The following is a 26379-nucleotide window of genomic DNA, read 5'->3' on the forward strand; positions in this document are numbered from 1 at the left end:
GGTTTCACTATTCTATCATTGATGTAAGGAGGTTTCACTATTCTATCATTGATGGAGGGAGGTTTTACTATTCTATCATTGATGGAGGGAGGTTTCACTATTATATCATTGACGGAGGGAGGGAGGTTTCACTATTCTATCATTGATGGAGGGAGAGAGGTTTCACTATTATATCATTGATGGAGGGAGGGAGGTTTCACTATTATATCATTGATGGAGGGAGGGAGGTTTCACTATTCTATCATTGATGGAGGGAGAGAGTTTTCACTATTCTATCATTGATGTAAGGAGGATTCACTATTCTATCATTGACGGAGGGAGGGAGGTTTCACTATTCTATCATTGATGGAGGGAGAGAGGTTTCACTATTCTATCATTGATGTAAGGAGGTTTCACTATTCTATCATTGAAAGAGGGAGGGAGATTTCACTATTCTATCATTGATGGAGGGAGAGAGGTTTCACTATTATAACATTGATGTAAGGAGGTTTCACTATTCTATCATTGATGGAGGGAGGGAGATTTCACTATTATATCATTGATGGAGGGAGGGAAGTTTCACTATTCTATCATTGATGGAGGGAGGGAGGTTTCACTATTCTATCATTGATGGAGGGAGGGAGATTTCACTATTCTATCATTTGATGGAGGGAGGGAGATTTCACAATTCTATCATTGATGGAGGGAGGTTTCACTATTCTATCATTGATGGAGGGAGGGAGGATTCACTATTCTATCATTGATGGAGGGAGGGAGGTTTCACTATTCTATCATTGATGGAGGGAGGGAGGTTTCACTATTCTATCATTGATGGAGGGAGGGAGATTTCACTATTCTATCATTGATGGAGGGAGGGAGATTTCACTATTCTATCATTGATGGAGGCAGGTTTCACTATTCTATCATTGATGGAGGGAGAGAGGTTTCACTATTCTATCATTGATGTAAGGAGGTTTCACTATTCTATCATTGATGGAGGGAGAGAGGTTTCACTATTCTATCATTGATGGAGGGAGGTTTCACTATTCTATCATTGACGGAGGGAGGGAGGTTTCACTATTCTATCATTGATGGAGGGAGAGAGGTTTCACTATTATATCATTGATGGAGGGAGGGAGGTTTCACTATTATATCATTGATGGAGGGAGGGAGGTTTCACTATTATATCATTGATGGAGGGAGGGAGATTTCACTATTCAATCATTTGATGGAGGGAGGGAGATTTCACAATTCTATCATTGATGGAGGGAGAGAGGTTTCACTATTATAACATTGATGTAAGGAGGTTTCACTATTCTATCATTGATGGAGGGAGGGAGATTTCACTATTATATCATTGATGGAGGGAGGGAAGTTTCACTATTCTATCATTGATGGAGGGAGGGAGGTTTCACTATTCTATCATTGATGGAGGGAGGGAGATTTCACTATTCTATCATTGATGGAGGGAGGGAGATTTCACAATTCTATCATTGATGGAGGGAGGTTTCACTATTCTATCATTGATGGAGGGAGGGAGGTTTCACTATTCTATCATTGATGGAGGGAGGGAGGTTTCACTATTCTATCATTGATGGAGGGAGGGAGGTTTCACTATTCTATCATTGATGGAGGGAGGGAGATTTCACTATTCTATCATTGATGGAGGGAGGGAGGTTTCACTATTCTATCATTGATGGAGGGAGGTTTCACTATTCTATCATTGATGGAGGGAGGGAGAGGTTTCACTATTCTATCATTGATGTAAGGAGGTTTCACTATTCTATCATTGATGGAGGGGGAGGTTTCACTATTCTATCATTGATGGAGGGAGGTTTCACTATTCTATCATTGATGGAGGGAGGGAGGTTTCACTATTCTATCATTGATGGAGGGAGAGAGGTTTCACTATTATATCATTGATGGAGGGAGGGAGGTTTCACTATTCACTATCATTGATGGAGGGAGGGAGGTTTCACTATTCTATCATTGATGGAGGGAGGTTTCACTATTCTATCATTGATGGAGGGAGGTTTCACTATTCTATCATTGACGGAGGGAGGGAGGTTTCACTATTCTATCATTGATGGAGGGAGGGAGGTTTCACTATTCTATCATTGATGGAGGGAGAGAGGTTTCACTATCATTGATGGAGGGGAGGTTTCACTATTCTATCATTGATGGAGGGAGGAGAGGTTTCACTATTCTATCATTGATGTAAGGAGGATTCACTATTCTATCATTGACGGAGGGAGGGAGGTTTCACTATTCTATCATTGATGGAGGGAGAGAGGTTTCACTATTATATCATTGATGTAAGGAGGTTTCACTATTCTATCATTGATGGAGGGAGAGAGGTTTCACTATTCTATCATTGATGTAAGGAGGTTTCACTATTCTATCATTGATGGAGGGAGGAGAGGTTTCACTATTCTATCATTGATGTAAGGAGGTTTCACTATTCTATCATTGATAAGGAGGGGAGGGAGGTTTCACTATTCTATCATTGATGTAAGGAGGTTTCACTATTCTATCATTGATGGAGGGAGGGAGATTTCACTATTCTATCATTGACGGAGGGAGGTTTCACTACTCTATCATTGATGGAGGGAGGAGGTTTCACTATTCTATCATTGATGGAGGGAGGGAGGTTTCACTATTCTATCAATGATGGAGGGAGAGAGGTTTCACTATTCTATCATTGATGGAGGGAGGGAGGTTTCACTATTCTATCAATGATGGAGGGAGGGAGATTTCGCTATTCTATCATTGATGGAGGGAGGGAGATTTCACTATTATATCATTGATGGAGGGAGGGAAGTTTCACTATTCTATCATTGATGGAGGGAGGGAGGTTTCACTATTCTATCATTGATGGAGGGAGGGAGATTTCACTATTCTATCATTTGATGGAGGGAGGGAGATTTCACAATTATATCATTGATGGAGGGAGGTTTCACTATTCTATCATTGATGGAGGGAGGGAGGATTCACTATTCTATCATTGATGGAGGGAGGGAGGTTTCACTATTCTATCATTGATGGAGGGAGGGAGGTTTCACTATTCTATCATTGATGGAGGGAGGGAGATTTCACTATTCTATCATTGATGGAGGGAGGGAGATTTCACTATTCTATCATTGATGGAGGCAGGTTTCACTATTCTATCATTGATGGAGGGAGGTTTCACTATTCTATCATTGATGGAGGGAGAGAGGTTTCACTATTCTATCATTGATGTAAGGACGTTTCACTATTCTATCATTGACGGAGGGAGAGAGGTTTCACTATTCTATCATTGATGTAAGGAGGTTTTCACTATTCTATCATTGATGGAGGGAGGGAGGTTTCACTATTCTATCATTGATTGAGGGAGAGAGGTTTCACTATTTTATCATTGATGGAGGGAGAGAGGTTTCACTATTCTATCATTGATGGAGGGAGAGAGGTTTCACTATTCTATCATTGATGTAAAGAGGATTCACTATTATATCATTGATGGAGGGAGGGAGGTTTCACTATTTTATCATTGATGGAGGGAGAGAGGTTTCACTATTCTATCATTGATGGAGGGAGAGAGGTTTCACTATTATATCATTGATGTAAGGAGGATTCACTATTCTATCATTGATGGAGGGAGAGAGGTTTCACGATTCTATCATTGATGTAAGGAGTTTTCACTATTCTATCATTGATGGAGGGAGGGAGGTTTCACTATTCTATCATTGATGGAGGGAGAGAGGTTTCAATATTCTATCATTGATGTAAGGAGGTTTCACTATTCTATCATTGATGGAGGGAGGGAGGTTTCACTATTCTATCATTGATGTAAGGAGGTTTCACTATTCTATCATTGATGGAGGGAGGGAGATTTCACTATTCTATCATTGACGGAGGGAGGTTTCACTACTCTATCATTGATGGAGGGAGGAAGGTTTCACTATTCTATCATTGATGGAGGGAGGGAGGTTTCACTATTCTATCATTGATGGAGGGAGGGAGGTTTCACTATTCTATCATTGATGGAGGGAGGGAGGTTTCACTATTCTATCATTGAAAGAGGGAGGGAGATTTCACTATTCTATCATTGATTGAGGGAGGGAGTTTTCACTATTCTATCATTGATTGAGGGAGGGTGTTTTTACTATTCTATCATTGAAAGAGGGAGCGAGGTTTCACTATTCTATCATTGATGTAAGGAGGTTTCACTATTCTATCATTGATGGAGGGAAGTTTCACTATTCTATCATTGATGGAGGGAGGTTTCACTATTCTATCATTGACGGAGGGAGGCAGGTTTTACTATTCTATCATTGATGGAGGGAGAGAGGTTTCACTATTATATCATTGATGTAAGGAGGATTCACTATTCTATCATTGACGGAGGGAGGGAGGTTTCACTATTCTATCATTGATGGAGGGAAAGAGGTTTCACTATTCTATCATTGATGTAAGGAGGTTTCACTATTCTATCATTGAAAGAGGGAGGGAGATTTCACTATTCTATCATTGATGGAGGGAGAGAGGTTTCACTATTATAACATTGATGTAAGGAGGTTTCACTATTCTATCAATGGTGGAGGGAGAGAGGTTTCACTATTCTATCATTGATGGAGGGAGATTTCACTATTCTATCATTGATGGAGGGAGGGAGATTTCACTATTCTATCATTGATGGAGGCAGGTATCACTATTCTATCATTGATGGAGGGAGGGAGGTTTCACTATTCTATCAATGATGGAGGGAGGGAGATTTCGCTATTCTATCATTGATGGAGGGAGGGAGATTTCACTATTATATCATTGATGGAGGGAGGGAAGTTTCACTATTCTATCATTGATGGAGGGAGGGAGGTTTCACTATTCTATCATTGATGGAGGGGGGGAAATTTCACTATTCTATCATTGATGGAGGGAAGGAGGTTTCACTAATCTATCATTGATTGAGGGAGGGAGGGAGATTTCACTATTCTATCATTGATGGAGTGAGGGAGGTTTCACTATTCTATCATTGGTGGAGGGAGTGAAGAAGGATGGAAGGAAAGGTGGGAGGGAGGGAATGATGGAGGGATGGAGGGCAGGACAGATGGAGAGAGGAAATAAGGAAGGATGGGAGGGATGGATGGAAGGAGTAAAGGAGGATGAAGGAAGAGAGGGAGGGAGGTAGATTTCACTATTCTAAAGATGGAGAGAAAGAGAGGGAGGAGGGAAAGATGGAGGGAGGGAGGAAGGAAGGAAGGAAGGAAGGAAGGAAGGAAGGAGGGAGGGAGGGAGGGAGGGAGGGAGGGAGGGAGGGAGGGAGGGAGGGAGGGACATGAGAAGAAATGTGTGGTGGTTTTTGAAGCACCATATGGCACTTGCTCATACAGCTGGGCTTTCTGCTTTGAGCCTCTGAGACGGTGAGCTGAGAACGACTGTGACTCTGCCACCGTGTGTGTGTGTGTGTGTGTGTGTGTGTGTGTGTGTGTGTGTGTGTGTGTGTGAGCTGCGAACGTCTGTGACACTGCCTCCATGCTAAATAAAGAACCCAACACCATCAATACTTAACGCATCACGCCCACCGAGGAATAGAAGAAAGATTTTGGAACTAGGAACTTGTGAGTTCAACGCAACACTCCAAGTAAACATCTAAATAATTTAACAAACAAACAATTGAATAGGTAATGACCAATCATTCCAGGGTGTATTGGAGGAAGTTACTCATATTTCTGAAATTCTCATTTGAAATTAATAGTAAGGGCAGAGAGAGAGAGAGAGAAAGATAGAGAAAGAAAAATATTAAGAGAGAGAAAGACTGAGCTTGTGTAATGGTGCCTTCGTCTCCTATGCTTAGATGGTTGTGATTGCCTGCTGTGCTGGTCTGTCTCTCACCCTCTGCCTCTCGTCTTCTCTTCCTCCCCCTGTCTCCCCTACAGGGTCAGTTCTATTACAGGCTGTACCTTCTCCTACCTCCCCCTGCCTCTCTGTAGCCTGGCCTTAGTATGCCATTACAGACGGTCACCTGACTCACCCTCCCCTCTCTGCCTCCCCCCACTCTCCTCCCCATGCCACATGGCTCAGGTAGAAAGCAAAGCAGTCCTACCACGGTATCCTGTATCTCCTGCTCCTCACAGACCGACAAGGACCTGTGCTCTCACTGCTCTCCAACTGTTCACCTACACTACAATCAGCCTCCAGCCCTGGTCTGTTCAGGTGGAAAGCAAAGCATTTCTCTAGAGTCTAAAAAGTATCATTTGTGCTCCTGTCCCTCAAAGACAGACAATGACCTGTTCTCTCACTGCTCTCCAACTGTTCACCTACACTACAATCAGCCTCCAGCAGTGGTCACATTGATTCTTCAGTAGAAGAAAAGTACTTGAGTTACAGGCTCCCAGTTGTCTCCTTTAGACATTCAGTTGACCATGCAAATACGCCATGGATACAGAGCCAAAACTAAAGGCAGAATCCTTTATTAGCTTCGGTAAAACTAGCATAGAATGACTGTGTAGAGCCAGTTATGATTTTGGCTGTGTATACTGCCGCACAGCAAACTTGAGTTTGGTAAGTTGATGAGCCAATCTAGTTAAATCCACTTGGTTCGGGTCAGTGTTTTCATTGTATCTATTTCTGACTTGTGTCTATGTCTGACACGTTTTATTGAAAACACCCAAATGGCACACTATTCCCTATATAGTGCTTTACTTTCGAAAAAGAGCTCTAAGGGACCTGGTCAAAAATAGTGCACCGTAGAGGGAATAGGGTGCCATTTGGAACTGTAGACAGTAGATATTGACTCCAACATTCTGTTTTCCTCTCTATGGTTTATTTATGGGTTGCTTTAGCCTAAGAGAGGCTCATTTTAATGTATGGGTGTTCCATACAGGGTTACTGAGGCGATCACTGCTGTGGACTCTAATTTTACCAATACAATACCAGGAATCTAATAAACATGTACTGGCCCACGAGCTCTGTGTACCTGTCTTACTATGTTTCTGTTTTGATCGCCAAACTTTTCTCTTTCCAACGCAACGGAACCATATGAACGGAGAATGAAGGAACTGACACCATGTATTGCTGGAAGTAATGCAAACAGACAGGACAGATGGCTTACCATAGAAACGAGACGGATATAAACTATTGCAATAAACTACTGTAAACTACTAAACTACTGCATAAACTACTGTACAACTGTATAACTACTGTACTACTATACTGTACTACTATACTGTAACTACTATAGGGTAACTACTATACTGTACTACTATACTTTATCTACCATACTGTATAACTACTGTTCCTACTATACTGTATAACTAATATACTGTAACTACTATGCTGTACAAATAATATAATTGCTATACTGTAACTACTATACTGTATAACTACTGTACTACTATACTGTAACTACTATACTGTATAACTACTGTACTACTATACTGTAACTACTATACTGTATAACTAATATAACTACTATACTGTAACTACTATACTGTATAACTACTGTACTACTATACTGTAACTACTATACTGTATAACTACTATTCTGTAACTACTAGACTGTATAACTACTGTAACTACTATACTGTAACTACTATTCTGTAACTACTATACTGTATAACTACTGTAACTACTATACTGTGACTATAACACTGTATAACTACTGTATAAACAACTGTTTACAGATGAAGCATATGGGCAGGACAGACCTAGTAGATATGAATCTGTGAGTCTGGCCAGTGAGACTACACTCTGACGTGTGTCTGAATAATGAGGTGCTCTAAGTAATGACGTTTGTATGATGACAAGAGGGAAAGTGTATCCCGTTCTCTGCTGCTTGTGCAGCTTCATTTACAGTAAGTGAACAGGAGCGTCTGTTAAATGGCATATATTATAATTAAAAACAAATGCTGAGTCCCACACTTTTCCCCTACATATTGCACTACTTTTGACCAGAGCCTTATGGAACGAGGATGAAGTAGAGGAAGAGAGAGTGGAGGAACAGGGAACTGGTTTGATATTACAAAGACACACTGACACAATCAACCAGCTAGAGAGATAGAGACTTCACCAGCCTACAGGGTTTGAGAGGACATATTCTGAAGGCAACACTACACTATGGCTTCCCTGTTCCTATAGAGTTTTTAATAAAAGTAGTCAGCTGTGCTGGAGGAAGAGAGAGTGAAAGAGGACAAGAGAATGGAGAAGAGTGAGTGAGAGAGAGAGAGCGAGAGAGATCTTACCAGTAGCATCCTTCTCCATTTCTGTATTTTCATTCTTCTCGTCAGCTTTCTTTTCCTCTGCTTCTCCTGGACACACACACATTTGATATCATTAAAACCTCTCATCTGAGAACACTGAACCATCGAGAGCTTGGAACTATAAGATTCTATCTGCATTTTTGTCAAGATTGAGTTATTGATATAGACTTGTTCTGTTCAATGTTCTCTACCTATATAGTACTATAAATACCCCCATTTAAGTTCAAAAGAATACAAGATAAAAATTCTGGACATCATTCAAACCAATGAGGGTTCGGAATACTGCCATCTATCCACAGTTTTTGGTTTGGGCAGGTTTTAATAGTTACATTGGGAACAACATCCCCTATGCACTTCCTGATGAACTCAGTCAATGTTATTCTCGAAGGCAAACCGGAACATATCCCAGTCCGCATGATCAAAACAATCTTGAAGCATGGATTCTGATTGGTCAGACCAGCGTCGAATAGACCTTAGCACAGGTACTTCCTGTTTGAGTTTCTGCAGATAGAAAGGGAAAAGTAGAATGGAGTCGTGATCTGATTTGCCGAAGGGAGGGCGGAGGAGGGCCTTGTAGCCATCCCGGAAAGGAGAGCAACAATGTTTGAGAGTTTTTGAAGCGTGAGTACTGCCGGCAATGCTTGATAGAACTTCGGTAGTGCTTTCCTCAAATTTGCTTTATTAAAATCCCCAGCTACAATAAACGTGGCCTAGGAAGAGAGAGTGAAGGAGGACAAGAACATGGAGAAGAGTGAGTGAGAGAGATGGAGAGATGGAGAGAGTTAGAGATATATATGGAGAGAGAGAGATATCTTACCAGTAGCATCCTCCATTTCTTTATTTTCACTCTTCTCGTCAGCTTTCTTTTCCTCTGCTTCACCTGGACACACACATTTGATATCAGTAAAACCTCTCATCTGAGAACACTGAATCATCGAGAGCTTGGAACTATAAGGTTCTATCTGCATTTTTGTCAAGATTGAGTTATTGATATAGCCTTGTTCAGTTCAATATTCTCTAACTATAGAGTACGCTAAATATCCCAAACGGATGTTGTTAAATTAAGTTCAAAAGAATAGAAGACAAATATTCTAGACATCATTCAAATCAATGAGGGTTCGGAAATTTAAAGCCACTTCTTTTTGCAAATAGAACCTTATAGTCCCAAACTCTTGATATATCATGGAGATTATTCAGCCATTTTGTTGCTGGACATCCTTTACCACCATTTTAACTGTACTCTGAAAGCATGACTTTGCATGATGTAGACCATTAATGTAATGTATTTCAAATAGAGAGAGAGTAATCGTGTATCACATCAGCTCCCTGTCTTTCTGTCCGTCCGTCTTCCTGCTCTGTCCTCTCTGTCTTCTCTATCCGTCTGCTCTATCCGTCTTCTCTGTATGTCTGCCTGGTCTATATGTCTCCTCTGTCTGCCCTGTCTGTCCGCCTGCTCTATCTGCCTGCCTGTTTTGTCTGTCTGCCTGCTCTAACTGTCTGCTCTGCTGTGTCTGTCTGTCTGCCCGATCTGTCTGCTCTGTATGTCTGCCTGCTCTATCTGTCTATCTGCTTTATATGTCTGTCTGCTCTATCTGTCTGTCTGTCTGCTATGTCTGTCTGCCTTCTTTATCTGCTCAATCTGTCTTCTCTGTCTGTCTGACTGCTCTATCCGTCTGCTCGGTCTGCTCGGTCCGTCTGTCTTTCTCTAGTCTGTCACTCCCTCTCTCTCCCCTATCTCTCACCTCTCTCTCCTCTATCTCTCCCCTCTCTCTCCCCTCTCGCTCCCCTATCTCTCGCCTCTCCTCTCCCCTCTCTCGCTCCCCTATCTCTCACCTCTCTCTCCCCTCTTTTGTTCCCCTATCTCTCACCTCTCTCTCCCCTCTCTTGCTCCCCTATCTCTCACCTCTCTCTCTCCTCTCTCTTCTCTCCCCTCTCCCCTCTCTTGCTCCCCTATCTCTCACCTCTCTCTCCCCTCTCTCTTCTCTCTCCCCCCTCCCTTCTCAATTTTCTCTCCCCTCCGCTGTTTTAAAGTGTGCGGGTGTTCATGTGTGTGTGACATGCGTGTGTGTGTGCGTCGGTGTGAGACCAGCCATCGTATTTTTATTATTTCCAGAATGACACAGTGTGTGTGTGTGTGATGAGAGTCTCACAGACACTAGTGACATGTCTACATTAAGTTGATTGGTTGATACTGCAGCCCACCCACCCAGTCCCCATGAGTTAAGCCTATGGAAGGAAGCCCCATGGGCAATAAGAGTGAAGAATAGCCACTAACATAGATTCCAACCATTGAAATGTGTGCTCGTCTGCTTTGTGTACAGTATGGACTAGTGGCTAATATAGGCTACCAAACATCCCTTTAAGAGGCTAGACTATATTGAAGGCTAGCTTCCAACCCGTTCAGTGTGTGTGCTTGTCTGCTTTGTGTAAGAATTGGTGGCAATAACAATATGTAATACATCGACCACATGTAGAGAGAGCACACGTAGAGAGAGCTTATCTATCTATCTATCTATCTATCTATCTTTCTCTAGTCTGTCACTCTCCCACCCTCTCTCTCTTTCTGTGTCTGTCTCTCTCTAGAGCTCATGTCGCTGCCAAATAAACTTAATAAACCCCAAAAAAGAATTACAAACCCGTTCTCATATCTTTGTCCCCCTCTCTTCTCTCTCCTCTCTCCTCTCTCTCTCTCTCTCTCTCTCTCTCTCTCCTCTCTCTCCTCTCTTCCCTCTTTCCCACTCTCTCTCTCCCTCTCATATAAATCCTATCTCTCTGTGTGATATGCGATATGTAGTAACTGCTCACACCTGTGTTTGCTGTGCTCTGGAGGGGGTATATGGCTGAGCAGAGCGAGATGTAACCCATCAATTATGTTATCCGCCCACACACACAAACACACATTTACATTCTGGAAATAACAAAAAAACAATGGCTGCTCTCACACCAATGCAAGTACACGCACGTCTCACACACACACACTGGCAGGCAGGCAGACAAACACACAAACATGCACGCACACACACATACACACGCAATCAATTTCTGAGTTGGATGTGTGATGTTGATTGTGTGTGTGTCATACTGATGTGTGTGCCACACTGATTCCAGAGTTAGCATTATCATCAGTTCACATATGGTACAACCCACTAGTAACTTAGAAGTTACTGTAAAGATAAGTTACGTTTTTTTTTTACAGTTTAGGCTCTCAAAATAAGGCCGTATGAACAACGTATGCTATTAGCTGTGTTTGAATACTATTTGTGACGTAAATTGAGTATGTAGTATGCTTATTGGTCATAGTCTGGATATAGTTAATATGCCAAAAAGTTCCCGGATGTCGTACTACATTTGCCAAAAATCGAAGCATACAAGCAGTGAACACAATTTCTGTGCTTTTAGGGCCCATAATGCAATTCTTCAGAAAATGGGTGTGGCTTCACAACATTTTCAGATTTGAAGAAAATGGCGGAAAATATGCAGCCGAAGTCCAACGAGAGCGGATATAAATGTAAGTACAAAAAGTAAATATTCATTGCTTTAATTAATTATGACAAATGTTAAGAAAATGTTGAGGAATGAAATGAAAAAGTAATGACTTATCAAATAACTTACGTTTCACGTTATGTTGGCTGCACTAGCTTTACAAACAGCATAGCATAGTGTTATAATTACATCAGTTGCTTGTGTGTACCGGTATGTTAGCTAGCTACCTAACATTAGTTGGCTACTAATACATCAAACTTTCCAGTATATTAACTATATGCTATCTAACTAACTACCCAATGTTTTTGTTTTACCCAACGTTTATTGACTTGATTATTCACGTCATTCTAGCTTAGCTAAGTGGCATAGTCATTGTGCGTTCTTAGTGGACATAGTTAATGAAGTAGTAAGATGTCTAATAATTTGTTATGCTAACAAGCTAGCAAGAAGTTGTATAGCAACAGCATCAACTTCCGGTAGACAGGCGAAGCGCTAGTACACTCAACTGAAAGGATACCGTTCATTTACATTATACTAAAATTAACTAATAGTATATAGTATGGGGTATAAACTCATTAAGTATGTAGTATATAGTATGTTAGTATGGGTATTCAAACACAGCTATTGTGTTAGATAATATATATTTATTTTATTTTATAGGATCTGACTTGGTGAAGTCCATAGGACTGAAAATGGATGAATGCAACATCCATGTCTCTGTCACTAACAAATACAGTCATGGGTGGTAACCATTTACTCGAAAGGCAAAGCTTTTTTGAATAATGCTTTACACTAAGTAGTGTGTTAATTTAACACTATTCCAATGTGTATAAGGGTCCACAGAGTCCACAATTCCAGTGTTAATTTAATAACACTCTCAGTGTTCATTTAAAACAATGTTAATCTGGAGAATTTGCTGTGTGTGTGTGTGTGTGTGTGTGTGTGTGTGTGTGTGTGTGTGTGTGTGTGTGTGTGTGTGTGTGTGTGTTTGTACGTCTCCTATAATAACAATGACATCACTTCCTAGTTAAAAACAAAAATAACAAACTCATGACAACTTGTCACTGTCACATCCAAGGCTATACATAATTGATATGTCTTTGTTTATCCTTCTTATTCCTGTAAGTCGGACAACTGAAGTTCATTCAGAGTAGTAGCACACAGTGACGATGTGTTTCGAGAGCTCGTGAGATGAGGGAGAATGTTAATGTATTCCCTACACTATGGCAAAATAAACTTGAAGCTTGACACAGAGAGTGGTGGGTGGCACACACAGGATAGAAGGACAGAACAGATACCAGCTTCAGGATAGTGCTTGTGTTAACTACCTGAATGTATATGTATCCATGTTACCTGTCTGTGAGTCCAGGGTATCTTGCTCCATGGCTGTATGGTTGTCAGCGTCTTCTTTAGGTGGATCTAGCTCATCTGTACAGACAGTGGAAAGAGAGACATTGGTCAGCCCCTGAGCAAACACATAGCATCTTCTACAGTATCTCCGCCATGACAATACAGGATTGTCTACATTGGTCTGGTTGGACAAGACCGTGTTGTCTTGTCTGGACATAACACAATTCGCTAAATGTCAAATTGACGCCAACATTCAAGAGACCAGCATGTCGAAATGTTGCCAAGATTACTAAATTACTCCCTCCCTCTTCCTCCTCCCTCCCCTCTCCTCCATCCTTTCCGCCCCTCTCCTCCATCCTTCCCCCCCCCTCCCCTCTCCTCCATCCTTCCATCCTTCCCTCCCCTCTCCTCTATCCTTCAGTCCCCTCTCCTCCATCCTTCCCTCCCCTCCCCTCTCTCAGCAATGACATTTGGGACAAATTGAGTAAATGAAAGCCATGACACCAATAAGCTAACATGCTGTATGAATGGCTATTGTGCTGCTTCTATAATTGCTTTTCTAACAAGCTGAAGGAAAAAAAGCCATTTTTTCATATCTATGCAATTTTAGACCCATTCTCTGAACAATAAAAATGGCAGACCCATTAGATGGGGAAGGAGAACAATTTCTACCAAAGCCTTGTTTTTGGTGTTTGTCTCGAGTGCTGCTGTCAATCTGAAAATGTTGACACACACGCAGGCACGGACGCATGCAAGCACGCACAAACACTCACAAACACACAGCTACAGCAATCCTTCCCAGTAATCATGATTGGCATTCTATTTACATGAGAATCATGGCCTTATATACAGTGCCTTGCGAAGGTATTCACCCCCCTTGGCATTTTTCCTATTTTGTTGCATTACTACCTGAAATTAAAATAGATTTTTGGGGGGTTTGTATCATTTGATATACACAGCATGCCTACCACTTTGAAGATGCAAAATATTTTTTATTGTGAAACTAACAAGAAATAAGACCAAAAAACCCACAGAAAACTTGTGTGTGCATAACTATGCACCCCGCCCTCTCTTTGCAGGTTTGTTGTGGTGCCAAACTCTTTCCATTTTTTAATAATGGATTTAATGGTGCTCCATGGGATGTTCAAAGTTTCAGATATTTTTTATAACCCAACCCTGATCTGTACTTTGTCCCTGACCTGTTTGGAGAGCTCCTTGGTCTTCATAGTGCCGCTTGCTTTGTGTTTCCCCTTGCTTAGTGGTGTTGCAGACGCTGGGGACTTTCAGAACAGGTGTGTATATACTGAGATCATGTGACAGATCATGTGGCACTTAAATAAAGTCCCCCTGTGTGCAATCTAACTAATTCTGTGACTTCTGAAGGTAATTGGTTGCACCATATATTATTTAGGGGCTTCATAGCAAAGGGGGTGAATACATAAACACGCACCACTTTTCCCTTTTGTATTTTCTTGAAATTTTTATTTTTTAAATTTTACTTCACCAATTTGGACTATTTTGTGTATGTCCATTACATTGAATCCAAATAAGAATCCATTTAAATTACAGGTTGTAATGCAACAAAATAGGAAAAACGCCAAGGGGGGTGAATACTTTTGCAAGGCACTGTATGCAGCCTAAGATAGAATAGTTATATATTGTCTTGTCTGTCTTGTCACATCAGGTGGAGATGTATTTGTGTTTCCAAAAATGCTGTGTCTATCTATACTGAACAAATATGTAAACACAACATAGTAAAATCTTTGAAATTGTTGTGAGTTAACAGTTCATATAATTCCTTAGACCTTAATCTATGGACTTCACATGACTGGGCAGGGTGTGCAGCCATGGTGGGCCAGGTAGTGCATTGGCCCAGCCACTGAGGAGCCAGGCCCATCTACTGGGGAGCCAGGCCCAGCCAATCAGAATTCGTTTTCCCCACAAAAGGGCTTTATTACAGACATAAATACTCAGTTTCATCAGCTGGTCTCAGACGATCCCCCAGGTGAAGAAGCCGGATGTGGAGGAACTGGGCTGGCATGGTTTCACTTGGTCTACTGGACATTCCTGCAGTCAGCATGCCAATTGCACACTCCCTCAAAACTGTGACATCTGTGGCATTGTGTTGTGTGACTAAACGGCACATTTTAGAGTGGCCTTTTATATTCCCCAGCACAAGGTGCACCTGTGTAATGATCATGCTGTTTAATCAACTTCTTGATACACCACACCTGTCAGATGGATGAATTATCTTGTCAAATAAGAAATGCTCTCTAATAGGTAAACAAATTTGAGAAATAACCTTTTTGTGCGTATGGAACATTTCTGGGATTTTTTATTTCAGCTCATGAAACATGGGACACTTTATGCTGCGTTTATATTTGTGTTCAGTATAAAAATATAAGCCACTTTTATCCAAAGCAACCTACAGTCCAGCTAGCTTACTTTTTCATATGGGTGGCCCCAGCAGGAATCACTCAATCCTTGCATTGCAAAGCACCATGCTCTGAGCAAAACAGGACCACCTATCTAACATGATCACAACATATGGGTAAACATATTTTTTTAACCTTTATTTAACTAGGCAAGTCAGTTAAACACAAATTCTTATTTTCAATGACAGCCTAGGAACAGTGAGTTAACTGACTGTTCAGGGGCAGAACAACAAATTTGCACCTTGTCAGCTCAGGGATTTGAACTTGCAACCTTTTGGTTACTAGTCCAACGCTCTAACCACTAGGCTACCCTGCCACCCCAACATGTAGTTACCATACACTTCATCCAATAGCATTGTTATCACTCTGTCTGAATCTGGCAAACATGAATGAGTCTTGAGTATACAAGGACACAATGGCAAAAACATAAATTTGCTCAGTACTTTTCAAACTGATTCAGTATATGTGTCCCAAATGGCACCCTAGCACCCTATTCCCTATATAGTGCACTACTTTTGACCAGAGCCCTATGGGCCCTGTTCAAATGCGGTGCACTATATATAATTTAGAACATATTCTGTGTGTGATATCACAAGGATCACTATTACTAAAGGTTTGTGCTATCCGGGTCCCTTCGGACGTCCATCCCAGTGGAGGCTACTGAGGGGAGGACCACTCATAATAATGGCTGGAAAGGAGTCAAAGGAATGGCATCAAACACATGGAAACCATGTGTTTGATGTTTTTGATACCATTCCACGAATTCCACTCCAGCCATTACCACAAGCCTGTCCTCCCCAATTAAGGTGCCACCAACCTCCTGTGGTCCCACCCTAAACCCTAACCTTAACCCTTACCATAACCATAACCGTAACCCTTAAGTGACTCTAACCCTAACCCTAACCATTTTAATTGTCAACTTCAATGGGGTAGGGATTTCCCAAGGGTCTCAGATAGCACGGACCCTATTATAACCCACCACATTGTAGTGACACCACTGATTCTTACAGTTACTAGCTTTCTCCTGCAGGGGGCAGTATTGTCACATTGTTTCCTCCCAATGCAATACGCAGGTGAAATAACTCTTACTTTAGAATGTTGAGCTATTGATGAAAATAGATTCTAAAATACCATTCTACACAATAGGAGCAAGGAAGGTGTGTGTGTGCATGTTTGTTGTGTGTGTGCGTGTGTGTGTGTTGTCTGTGTTACACTAATAGGACGAAGCAACACCGTGACTCGTCCTCCCCATCTTATTTAAAGTAAAGGATGAGGGATATGATTCCCCTGTGCAGACAAAATAATTTACACAATTCAAAAATGTTGTATGCTTTTTGAAACAAATGTTTGAGTGTGTACCTACTGCATTCAGTGTGTATCTGGATGAAGGGTTTAGTAGGAGGTTCTGCACTTCATTCTAGTTCACTTCAGATTTACAACATACTCATAGGACTATATGTATATATGTCAGTGGTTTGGACGTACAGTACCACTAGGAATGAGAGTCTCATAGGACAGTATGTCTGTACACTACCATTCAAAAGTTTGGGGTCACTTAGAAATGCCCTGTTTTTTAAAGAAAAGCAAATGTTTTGTCCATTAAAATAACATCAAATTGATCAGAAATACAGTGTAGACATTGTTAATGTTGTAAATGACTTTTAATGGAATATCTACATAGGCGTATAGAGGCCCATTATCAGCAACCATCACTCCTGTGTTCCAATGCCACATTGTGTTAGCTAATCCAAGTTAAAAAGGCTACTTGATAATTAGAAAACCCTTTTGCAATTATGTTAGCACAGCTGAAAACTGTTGTCCTGATTAAAGAAGCAATAAAACTGGCCTTCTTTAGATTAGTTGAGTATCTGGAGCATCATCATTTGTGGGTTCGATTACAGGCTCAAAATGGTCAGAAACAAAGCACTTTCTTCTGACACTCGTCAGTCTATGGCTTTTTCTTTGCAACTCTGCCTAGAAGGCCAGCATTCCGGAGTCGCCTCTTCACTGTTGACATTGAGACGGGTACTATTTAAGTTGCAAAGAAAAAGCCATATCTCAGACTGGCCAATAAAAATAAAATATTAAGATGGGCAAAAGAACACAAAACCCTGGACAGAGGAACTCTACCTAGATGGCCAGCATCCTGGAGTTGCCTCTTCGCTGTTGACGTTGAGACTGGTGTTTTCCGGGTACTATTTAATGAAGCTGCCAGTTGAGGACTTGTGAGGTGTCTGTTTTTCAAACTAGACACTCTAATGTACTTGTCCTCTTGCTCAGTTGTGCACTGGGGCCTCCCACTCCTCTTTCTATTCTGGTTAGGGCCAGTTTGCGCTGTTCTGTGAAGGGAGTAGTACACAGCGTTGTACGAGATCTTCAGTTTCTTGCCCATTTCTCGCATGGAATAGCCTTCATTTCTCAGAACAAGAATAGACTGACGAGTTTCAGAAGAAAGTGCTTTATTTCTGACCATTTTGAGCCTGTAATCTAACCACGAATGCTGATGCTCCAGATACTCAACTAGTCGAAGTCTGTTCGGGCGGCACTCGGCGGTCGTCGTCGCCGGCCTATTAGCTGCCATCGATTCCCTTTCCTTTTGTTTCTGTTTATTGGGTTTAATTGGGTACACCTGTTTTGAGTTAGTGTTTGTTTGTAGGCTATTTAAGGGCACTAGGCCCGCTGGGTATTGTGCGGGCTTGTTCTCTGTTATTTTGGTGTTGGTGTATTAGTGTTATCTCATTATTTTCCGGACAGTTTTAGTCCTGTGTATTTTGGACGGGTTGTTTGATGCGCCCTAGTGTTGGCATGTCCATGTCTCCGCTGTCGTTGGAATAAATAGATTCACGTACGATATTACCTGCTCTCTGGGTTTGACTCCTCCACCGCACCATTTATAGAAGTCGTAACAGAATGGACATTTCTTTGGTGCTTTTCTTTAAAAAACAAGGACATTTCTATGTGACCCCAAACTTTTGAACGGTAGTGTATGTCAGTGGTTTGGACGTACAGTACTGCTAGGGATGAGAGGCTCATAGGACTGCTTGTATATTGTTAAGAATGTGCCCCTAATATGCTCATGTAGGAGGACTGTCAGCAAGCAGCAGGATGCAGATACATAGGCAGGGAGTTAATCGGGAGACTAGCTAAGGCCTGTGGAGTAATCATATTCAATATCTACTGTTGTGGAACTCTAGCTATAAATAGTCTGTGTGTGTGTGTGCTCGCTAGGTCCTTAGCATGTGTGTGTGACAGAAGGGTCTACAAATGGATGAATCCACCTGAGTGACTTAGCTTTCAGCATCAGTACATCACACCACTTTACTCTCTAATGTTGAGGAGAGACTGATGCACTTCCAGTTGGGGGTTTCTGCTGGGTTTGTGTGAGAGGCATTAGGATGTGTGTAGAATATTAAACCTTTACAGTGAGATAGCTGCCTACAGCAACAACCTACACCCCTTCCAACACACACCTATCCACATCTCCCTCAGACACTCCCTTCACCCATGACTCTCTGCTACAAACACTGTCTCTCTGTCTGCTCTTCTTTCCAGTCAACCTTAGCGTCGGACAAAACACGGGTGAAAAACACACTGAGAAATTGGCCAAATAGAAAGTGCTTCAGAGCGCTACGACCAGCAGCTGTCGTTATATGTGACGGGTGTGCAAGGTGTGGGCGTGTGCGTCACTGCGTGGCGTGCTGGAAAAGCCAGACGTCATAGGGGGAAAAGCCATTGATTCTCCATGCCTGCACTGAGCTTGTTTGAACACAGAGGGAAGCCTGTCTATGTAAGGGCAAACAGGCTACTGGCTACAGTAGCTGCCTATACTGTACTGGTAAGGGAATACGTGTGTGTGTGTGTGTGTGTGTGGCATAAATACGTCCTCTCGATTTAATTCTCTCCCCACATTAAAAGTAATACATGTATTTTTTCCTACTAGCTCTGACTATTGAGGAAAAATGTACACTCATAGAAACAAAGTGTTATTTTTTAACACATCCCTGTGTCTAATTAGGGATGGCACATGTTGTGTTACTTTAAACACTGTGTTGACAACATTTTTCAACACATTATGTGTCAATTCCTGCAATGAATGAGTTAATAGCTGACAACCACACAACACACCCTAGATGTGTTAGATTATTGACCAATCACACTGCAGTCATCATGCATCTTTGCCGTGGCCTCACACTCCCACACGCTCTGAAAAGTGAAGTGACAACTGACAGCCTGGAGTGAGCCTCAGCCAGCCAGTAGGAGGAATATGACACAATAAATAAGGTACATTTCATCTTTATCTGAATGAGGTGACCATTTGAGGAAAATGCGGAGCGCACACAGCAATATTTTAACTTTAATTTATAAAAATGTTTCAGATGAGTTGTCAAGAAGTTAGGCTAGTTAGGCAAACGTTTACCATAATTATTACCATTACTCAGCATGCTATACTGCAGGTAGATTTTTAGAATTATTTTTAATATTTGTGTTTTTGCATTTACATTGACTGATTGATTAATCTTATGCTACACAAAAATAAAAGACAAATGTTTCTAAACTAATCTAATCATTTTTTTGCACCAGATACTGAAATGGTTGTTCCAGTTTAAATGGCTTAGGTAGTCTCCTCACAATGATCCTAACACTGGCAGTCATTCTGAACAAATACAACTAAACTGTTGAATATGTGGCTGGATTCACTTTGCCAGCCAGCATAATGTGACTTGCAAGCCTGATGTGGCCTGTAACCTGTAGTTTCCTAACACCACTGTGCTATGGTATAACTAGGCCCTGAAAGAAAGGCCTTATGATATATATGTAATAATGTATTGTCATAAATAATTTAAGGTATAACCATATACAGGGGGTTCTATGAAGAACCCTACATAAAGGGTTTTGGGAGAACCCTAGATAAAGGGTTCCCCTACGGGGATAAAATGAAGAACGCTATATAGTTCTACTTAGTATCCTTCTGCATCACTTAAACCAACTCCTGTCATCTTTCACTCTTTCACTCATCTTTCACTCTGTTTTTTGCATATTTTTATTTAACCTTTATTTATACAGGTAAGTCAATTGAGAACAAATGATTATTTACAATGACGACCTATCTTCTCCCTCCCTCTCATCCGTCTATCTCATTTTCCCTTTCCCTCGTTTATTCTGCTGTGTGCTAAGGAAACAGTTAGGGGATTGAACTTTGGCTGTGTGTCCTGCTCCAGCTCTGTCTTGTGACATCTGATCATTTCTCTATACTGTATAATAGAGAAAGAAGAGTGATACTGCTGCATGCCAACTGGCCTGTGACATTGTCTCTTTATCAAGCCTCTGGTTAAAGTGTCTTTCTCAGTTGCCTCGCTCTTCCACTCAGCCACTCTCACCTCTCTTTCTGTCTTTCTCATTCTCAGCCTCTCCCCCCTCTCTCTCCCTCCTGCCCGCTCTCCTCCTCCATCGTTGTCTGTCTCCCTCTCTCTTTCAATCTGTTTCTCCCTCTCTCTCTCTCCCTCCTGCCCTCTCTCCTCCTCCATCGTTGTCTGTCTCCCTCTCTCTTTTAATCTTTTTCTCCCTCTCTCTCTCTCCCTCCTGCCCGCTCTCCTCTTCCATCGTTGTCTGTCTCCCTCTCTCTTTCAATCTTTTTCTCCCTCTCTCTCTCTCCCTCCTGCCTGCTCTCCTCCTCCATCGTTGTCTGTCTCCCTCTCTCTTTCAATATTTTTCTCCCTCTCTCTCTCTCCCTCCTGCCTGCTCTCCTCCTCCATCGTTGTCTGTCTCCCTCTCTCTTTCAATCTTTTTCTCCCTCTCTCTCTTTTTCTCTGTATCCTGTTCTTGGATTTAATGACAATTACATCACAAAAGCAGGTCATCACAGCACATCAGGAGGATTGTACATTAGTCCCCCTATGAGACAGAGAATTAGGGGCTGCGACCCAAATATCACCCTATTTCCTATGTAGTGCAAATCAAATCAAACTTTATTTGTCACATGCGCTAAATACAACAAATGTAGACCTTACTGTGAAATGCTTACTTACAAGCCCTTAACCAACAGTGCAGTTCAAGAAGAGTTAAGACAATATTTACCAAATAAACAAAAGTAAAAAATAATAAAAAGTAACACAATAAAATAACAGTAACGAGTGCATAGCCCATTATTTAGGTAGTGCACTATTAAGGGAATAGGGAGCCATTTGGGAAGCACTCACGGAATCAGGCTGCGCGTGTAGATCGTGTACCGGAGTAAAGACCAAGTCTCTGATGCTGTCTCTAGTAGGCTGGGTGGGAGCCCTAAAGAATTCCGCATGGGTCTTCTATCGCTTGCTGTCATCAGAGTTGTGTTGTAGCGACGACCTGCTGTATGCCAGCGAACGCTGGTCATTTTCGCAGATTCAACATGAAGAATTGTGGGAAAACTATCAGAAAATAACAGCTGATATTCCAGTCAGACGAACATTCTGGTGTGTTTGTCTCTCTCGCTCTCACTCTCCTTCTCTCTCTTCCACTTTTTCGTGCTGAAAGACGATGACCAGAGCTTGATTGTTGCACAATGATTTTAAGTAAATAAGTCATCGTTTTAGTCAAAGTATGACATATTTGGGCTTGAAGTGACAAATCTGAACTGCCCACTTTGTGCAAATCCGTGTGATTACAATGTATTTTCCTGTGAGATGACATACAAATTATTTTCTGGACTTAGTTTTATTTGAATGTTACTAACCACCAGCGTGGCATTGTTTATTAATCAGAAACAGCTGCAAAGCTTTTCCTCTTCATGACTGAGATGTGCCAAACAGCCTTGTCTCCCCCTTAGCCATGGAGCAAATTAAAATTAGGGGGTACAAACTTATGTTTGGCACCTCCACTTTTTTTCCCTGAAAATGATCATAATCCATTGGATAATTTGTACATTTTCACTTATTTTTTAGCTAGTCTGTATTAAAAAGATATACTGTATATATGGCCACTTCATAGAGAGTGGTAGAGGAAGATGGGGTCGTAAGGGGATTCCTGTAAGTAGGCTGAGGTCAATAGAGAGTGTTAGGAATAACATGTGCTTCAGTTGTTTTTTAGCGTTCCTGGACAACTTTACCGCAGGAATGGAACATAAATCACAGAGTATAGATGTTGTGGTGGCAGATGCAGAGAAGTACTTGGGTGTACGAGATTTTACTGCAGCAGAGTTACAAGGTGTTTGAACAACAGTGTCCCGTCCTACCAGGCTGCTGACCAGTTGTGGGATTAGATAGGGCCAAAGTAGTGGAATAGTGATTGGGTTTTAATGGATGTAGGGGTAGTTTGTCGGGCAACTTTTTCACAAAGTGTAATGAAGTCATACTACAGAATAGTAGGCTGATACACAGCCAATACACTAGGTGGCAGCATGCACCTTCATCATTTGTTTGCGGACTGCCAAAATACCAAAGAAGAAGAAGACGTACACGTTAAATATTACCAAAGATTTGTATAACTAAACCAACCACAGCCTGTCGTTTCCAATGGGAACAGATGAGTCACAGTGGGCAGAACAAGCAAGGAGATGGGCAGAGCCACGCACAAGCTAACAAGATCCAATTGGACCATTCTAGCATACATCTGCAAATTTCCATTAGGGAATGCCTACTCTGTGAAGTGCACGTGCAATAACTCAATTCGCCTTTGTACTCCTAAATAACGCGATTTTTTACAACTTTGGCAAAGGCTAAAGTTTACAAAAAATTATCCACTCTGTTCATACCAGACTCTAGTTTTGGGAACAGAAAACTGTATTGAGATCAAATGTTTCAGCGATGAGAACATTTGCAGAATGTAGGCCAAAATCTTCTTCCACTGCCGGCCTCTGGGCTTCCTCTCACTACCATCCACCAAGCGGATGCGTCATATTTATACATTCGGTGAAATATCGGTCTCATTGTTCTATCTGTGATATTACTATGAACATTTACGATGACTTGTGTCAATTGAGAAAAGCTGACTAAATCAGTGGTTCTCAATTCTCTCCTCAGGGAGCCCCCGCTGTTGCAGGGCTAGCACACCTGATTTAACTTGTCCATGAACACAATAATAACACCTAAGGAATTTTTGGGATATAATATGGCTGACCAGAATATATTTTTAAAAAGATGGTTCTTCTAAAGTATCTAATAATAACCTTTGATATTGAGTAAGGTTCTTTATAGAACCATTCTCCATAAAGGTCCATAATGCGGTGAAAATGGCAGCCATTGTTGTCAGGAAGAAATCCAAAGTCTAAATGGAATGAATATTGAGAGTCAATATTCACGTAATAATAAGGAATTCCCCCTCAACCACGCCCACATATTGAAGAAAACGAGCATTCTTTCCCATTTACCCCCAGTATAAAAGAGCCAACTTCGTCGTAAATGTTTTGTTATACAGAAATAACAAAATATGCCGACAAGCTGCTGTGTTGTTCAATGCACATGTACTGCCCTACAATCAGTGGCTTGTATTCATGGATCCAAGGGAAGCCAGGCTTCCCCCGAAAATGTACCAAGAAATATACAAAATCCATATAAAATCATTTATCTTTTGTCTCTCTGTGTGTTTCATTTTCCCTCAATTCGTAAGAGGCTGAATGTATTTCCCGGGAGAAAGCATCCGAACGAGCAAAACAGGCACCCTATGTATGTGTAGGCCAACTATTTGATGCTGTTCAGTCAAAAAGAGTATGACATTGTTGCCGCCCGTAGCATTGAATGCAAGGGAAGCCAGCGAGCATTTGGACTCCCTTGATAAAAAAGTATAAAATAATAGCCAATCAGCATTCAGCTAAACTGAGTGAGCTCAACTGTGAATGGTCCTGAAGCACCAAAAAAAAGTGTCAAGGGAAGCCAGTTTGGATTTGGCTTTTAAATGTATGATATACCACGGCTGTCAGCCAATTAGCATTCAGGGCTCGAACCACCACCCGGTGGTAACTTGTGGAATAGTCACTGGCTGGAATGCGGTTTTAACCAATCAGCATTCAGGATTAGACCCACCCATTGTATAAATCCTATCATCAACTGATTTCAGCTAGTGTATGTTTGTGGATTGACCGCATTGTTTGAATTGAATGTCGGCATATTGGCAGTTAATTAAAAAAATGTATGGTATCCTTCCTCTTAAAATGTCTGGCTAGCTACACAATATTTTATCACAGCACTGGCAAACTATGGTTCTGTTCCTGTGCAAGAGCAAATGAGAAGTTTAGGTCATTTAAATTAGAGCCAGTACATCAACCCACCCTTTACAGTACATCACAGAATCATATTCAACTTGACTAATTAATATTTCCTTTAAATACAATTACACCTTTACAGCACAGAACAGTCTTCAAATTCATACTGGATCGTGTGTAAGAGGTTGACTGAAGGAGTGTTATTTTCCCGTGTTCTAAAATGTCTAGAGTGACTGTGCCAAGGCCTTTTGTCTGTGGATTAGCTGCCATTAAGCATCCAGCATGCCTGATAAATTAGAATTTATAAAGATTATTACTAAATACTTACGCTCCATAATTCCTGTGATTGAATTTGTGAATCATATTTAATTATTATGGCTATGGATTATGGCAGAGGTAGTGATACAACGAGTATAGCCTGAGAGATGTGAGGAGGTGTGTGTGTGCGTGTGTGTGTGTGTGTGTGTGTGTGTGTGTGTGTGTGTGTGTGTGTGTGTGTGTGTGTGTGTGTGTGTGTGTGTGTGTGTGTGTGTGTGTGTGCGTGCGTGCGTGCGTGCGTGTGTGTGTGTGCGTGTGTGTGCCTGCGAGATCTGAGGAGGTGTTAGTCAGTGTTTTGTTCAATTAGATTACAATGCATTGGTGCCCTTGAAGCAGCTTCACTAGCTATCTATCTTTTCCAGCCTCTGCGGCTATCTGAGTGTGTGTGTGTGTGTGTGTGTGTGTGTGTGTGTGTGTGTGTGTGTGTGTGTGTGTGTGTGTGTGTGTGTGTGTGTGTGTGTCTAATGCGTGTGCTTTAGACTACAATCAAGTTGTAGCGGTAGAGCGATTATTTCCCCAAAGAAAACATCACTGTAGTAGATATCTTTTTTAAAAATCCCCCCCCTCCAACCATAAGCTTGGAGCCAAATGGATGGTGTGCCAAGCTAATTGCCTTACGACGCCCTCCAGTGTAAGAATCTAATTATCTCTGGTCCATCTTACTGGAGAGGCCTATAATTGTTTCAGTATTACACATCCAAAGTCCCTGAAACTGCAGAATAGCCTGATAATGCTTCTTAAATAAGTTTCCCCTGAAAGAAAACATTCTTTATAAAACCTCCCGGCTTCATCCTGTATTCATTTCCACAGAGAGGAACTTGGCACAGGGGAGAGATGGAGATTAGGGATACTGACCATGAATGATTGCATGCAAGCAAGCGTGCACACACGCTTGCACGCACTCTCACTCACACACACACACAGAGAGAGAGAGAGAAACAACTGTACTGTAAATATGCTACTACACACATACACAGAGAGAGAGAGAGAAACAACTGTACTGTAAATATGCTACTACACACACACACAGAGAGAGAGAGAGAAACAACTGTACTGTAAATATGCTACTACACACACACACAGAGAGAGAGAGAGAAACAACTGTACTGTAAATATGCTACTACACACACACACAGAGAGAGAGAGAGAAACAACTGTACTGTAAATATGCTACTACACACACACACAGAGAGAGAGAGAGAAACAACTGTACTGTAAATATGCTACTACACACACACACAGAGAGAGAGAGAGAAACAACTGTACTGTAAATATGCTACTACACACACACACAGAGAGAGAGAGAGAAACAACTGTACTGTAAATATGCTACTACACACACACACAGAGAGAGAGAGAGAAACAACTGTACTGTAAATATGCTACTACACACACACACAGAGAG

At 41.5% G+C, this 26379-nt stretch overlaps 1 protein-coding gene across 2 annotated transcripts in view; it reads right to left on the reverse strand.

Annotated features, from left to right (window-relative positions):
* The window catches only part of LOC139381901 (mono-ADP ribosylhydrolase 2), a 1192255-nt gene that overhangs the window by 45459 nt on the left and 1120417 nt on the right, over window positions 1-26379 (reverse strand). For both annotated transcript variants that reach the window (XM_071125757.1, XM_071125758.1), the window contains exons 12-14: window positions 13053-13127; window positions 9034-9096; window positions 8199-8264 (exon numbers count right to left, since the gene is read on the reverse strand). In XM_071125757.1, coding sequence (XP_070981858.1) covers window positions 8199-8264; window positions 9034-9096; window positions 13053-13127 — 204 coding nt within the window. The remainder of the gene's footprint in view (window positions 1-8198; window positions 8265-9033; window positions 9097-13052; window positions 13128-26379) is intronic.

The sequence above is a fragment of the Oncorhynchus clarkii genome, chromosome 23 (genome assembly GCF_045791955.1).
Source record: "Oncorhynchus clarkii lewisi isolate Uvic-CL-2024 chromosome 23, UVic_Ocla_1.0, whole genome shotgun sequence".
NCBI classification, from domain to species: Eukaryota; Metazoa; Chordata; class Actinopteri; order Salmoniformes; family Salmonidae; genus Oncorhynchus; species Oncorhynchus clarkii.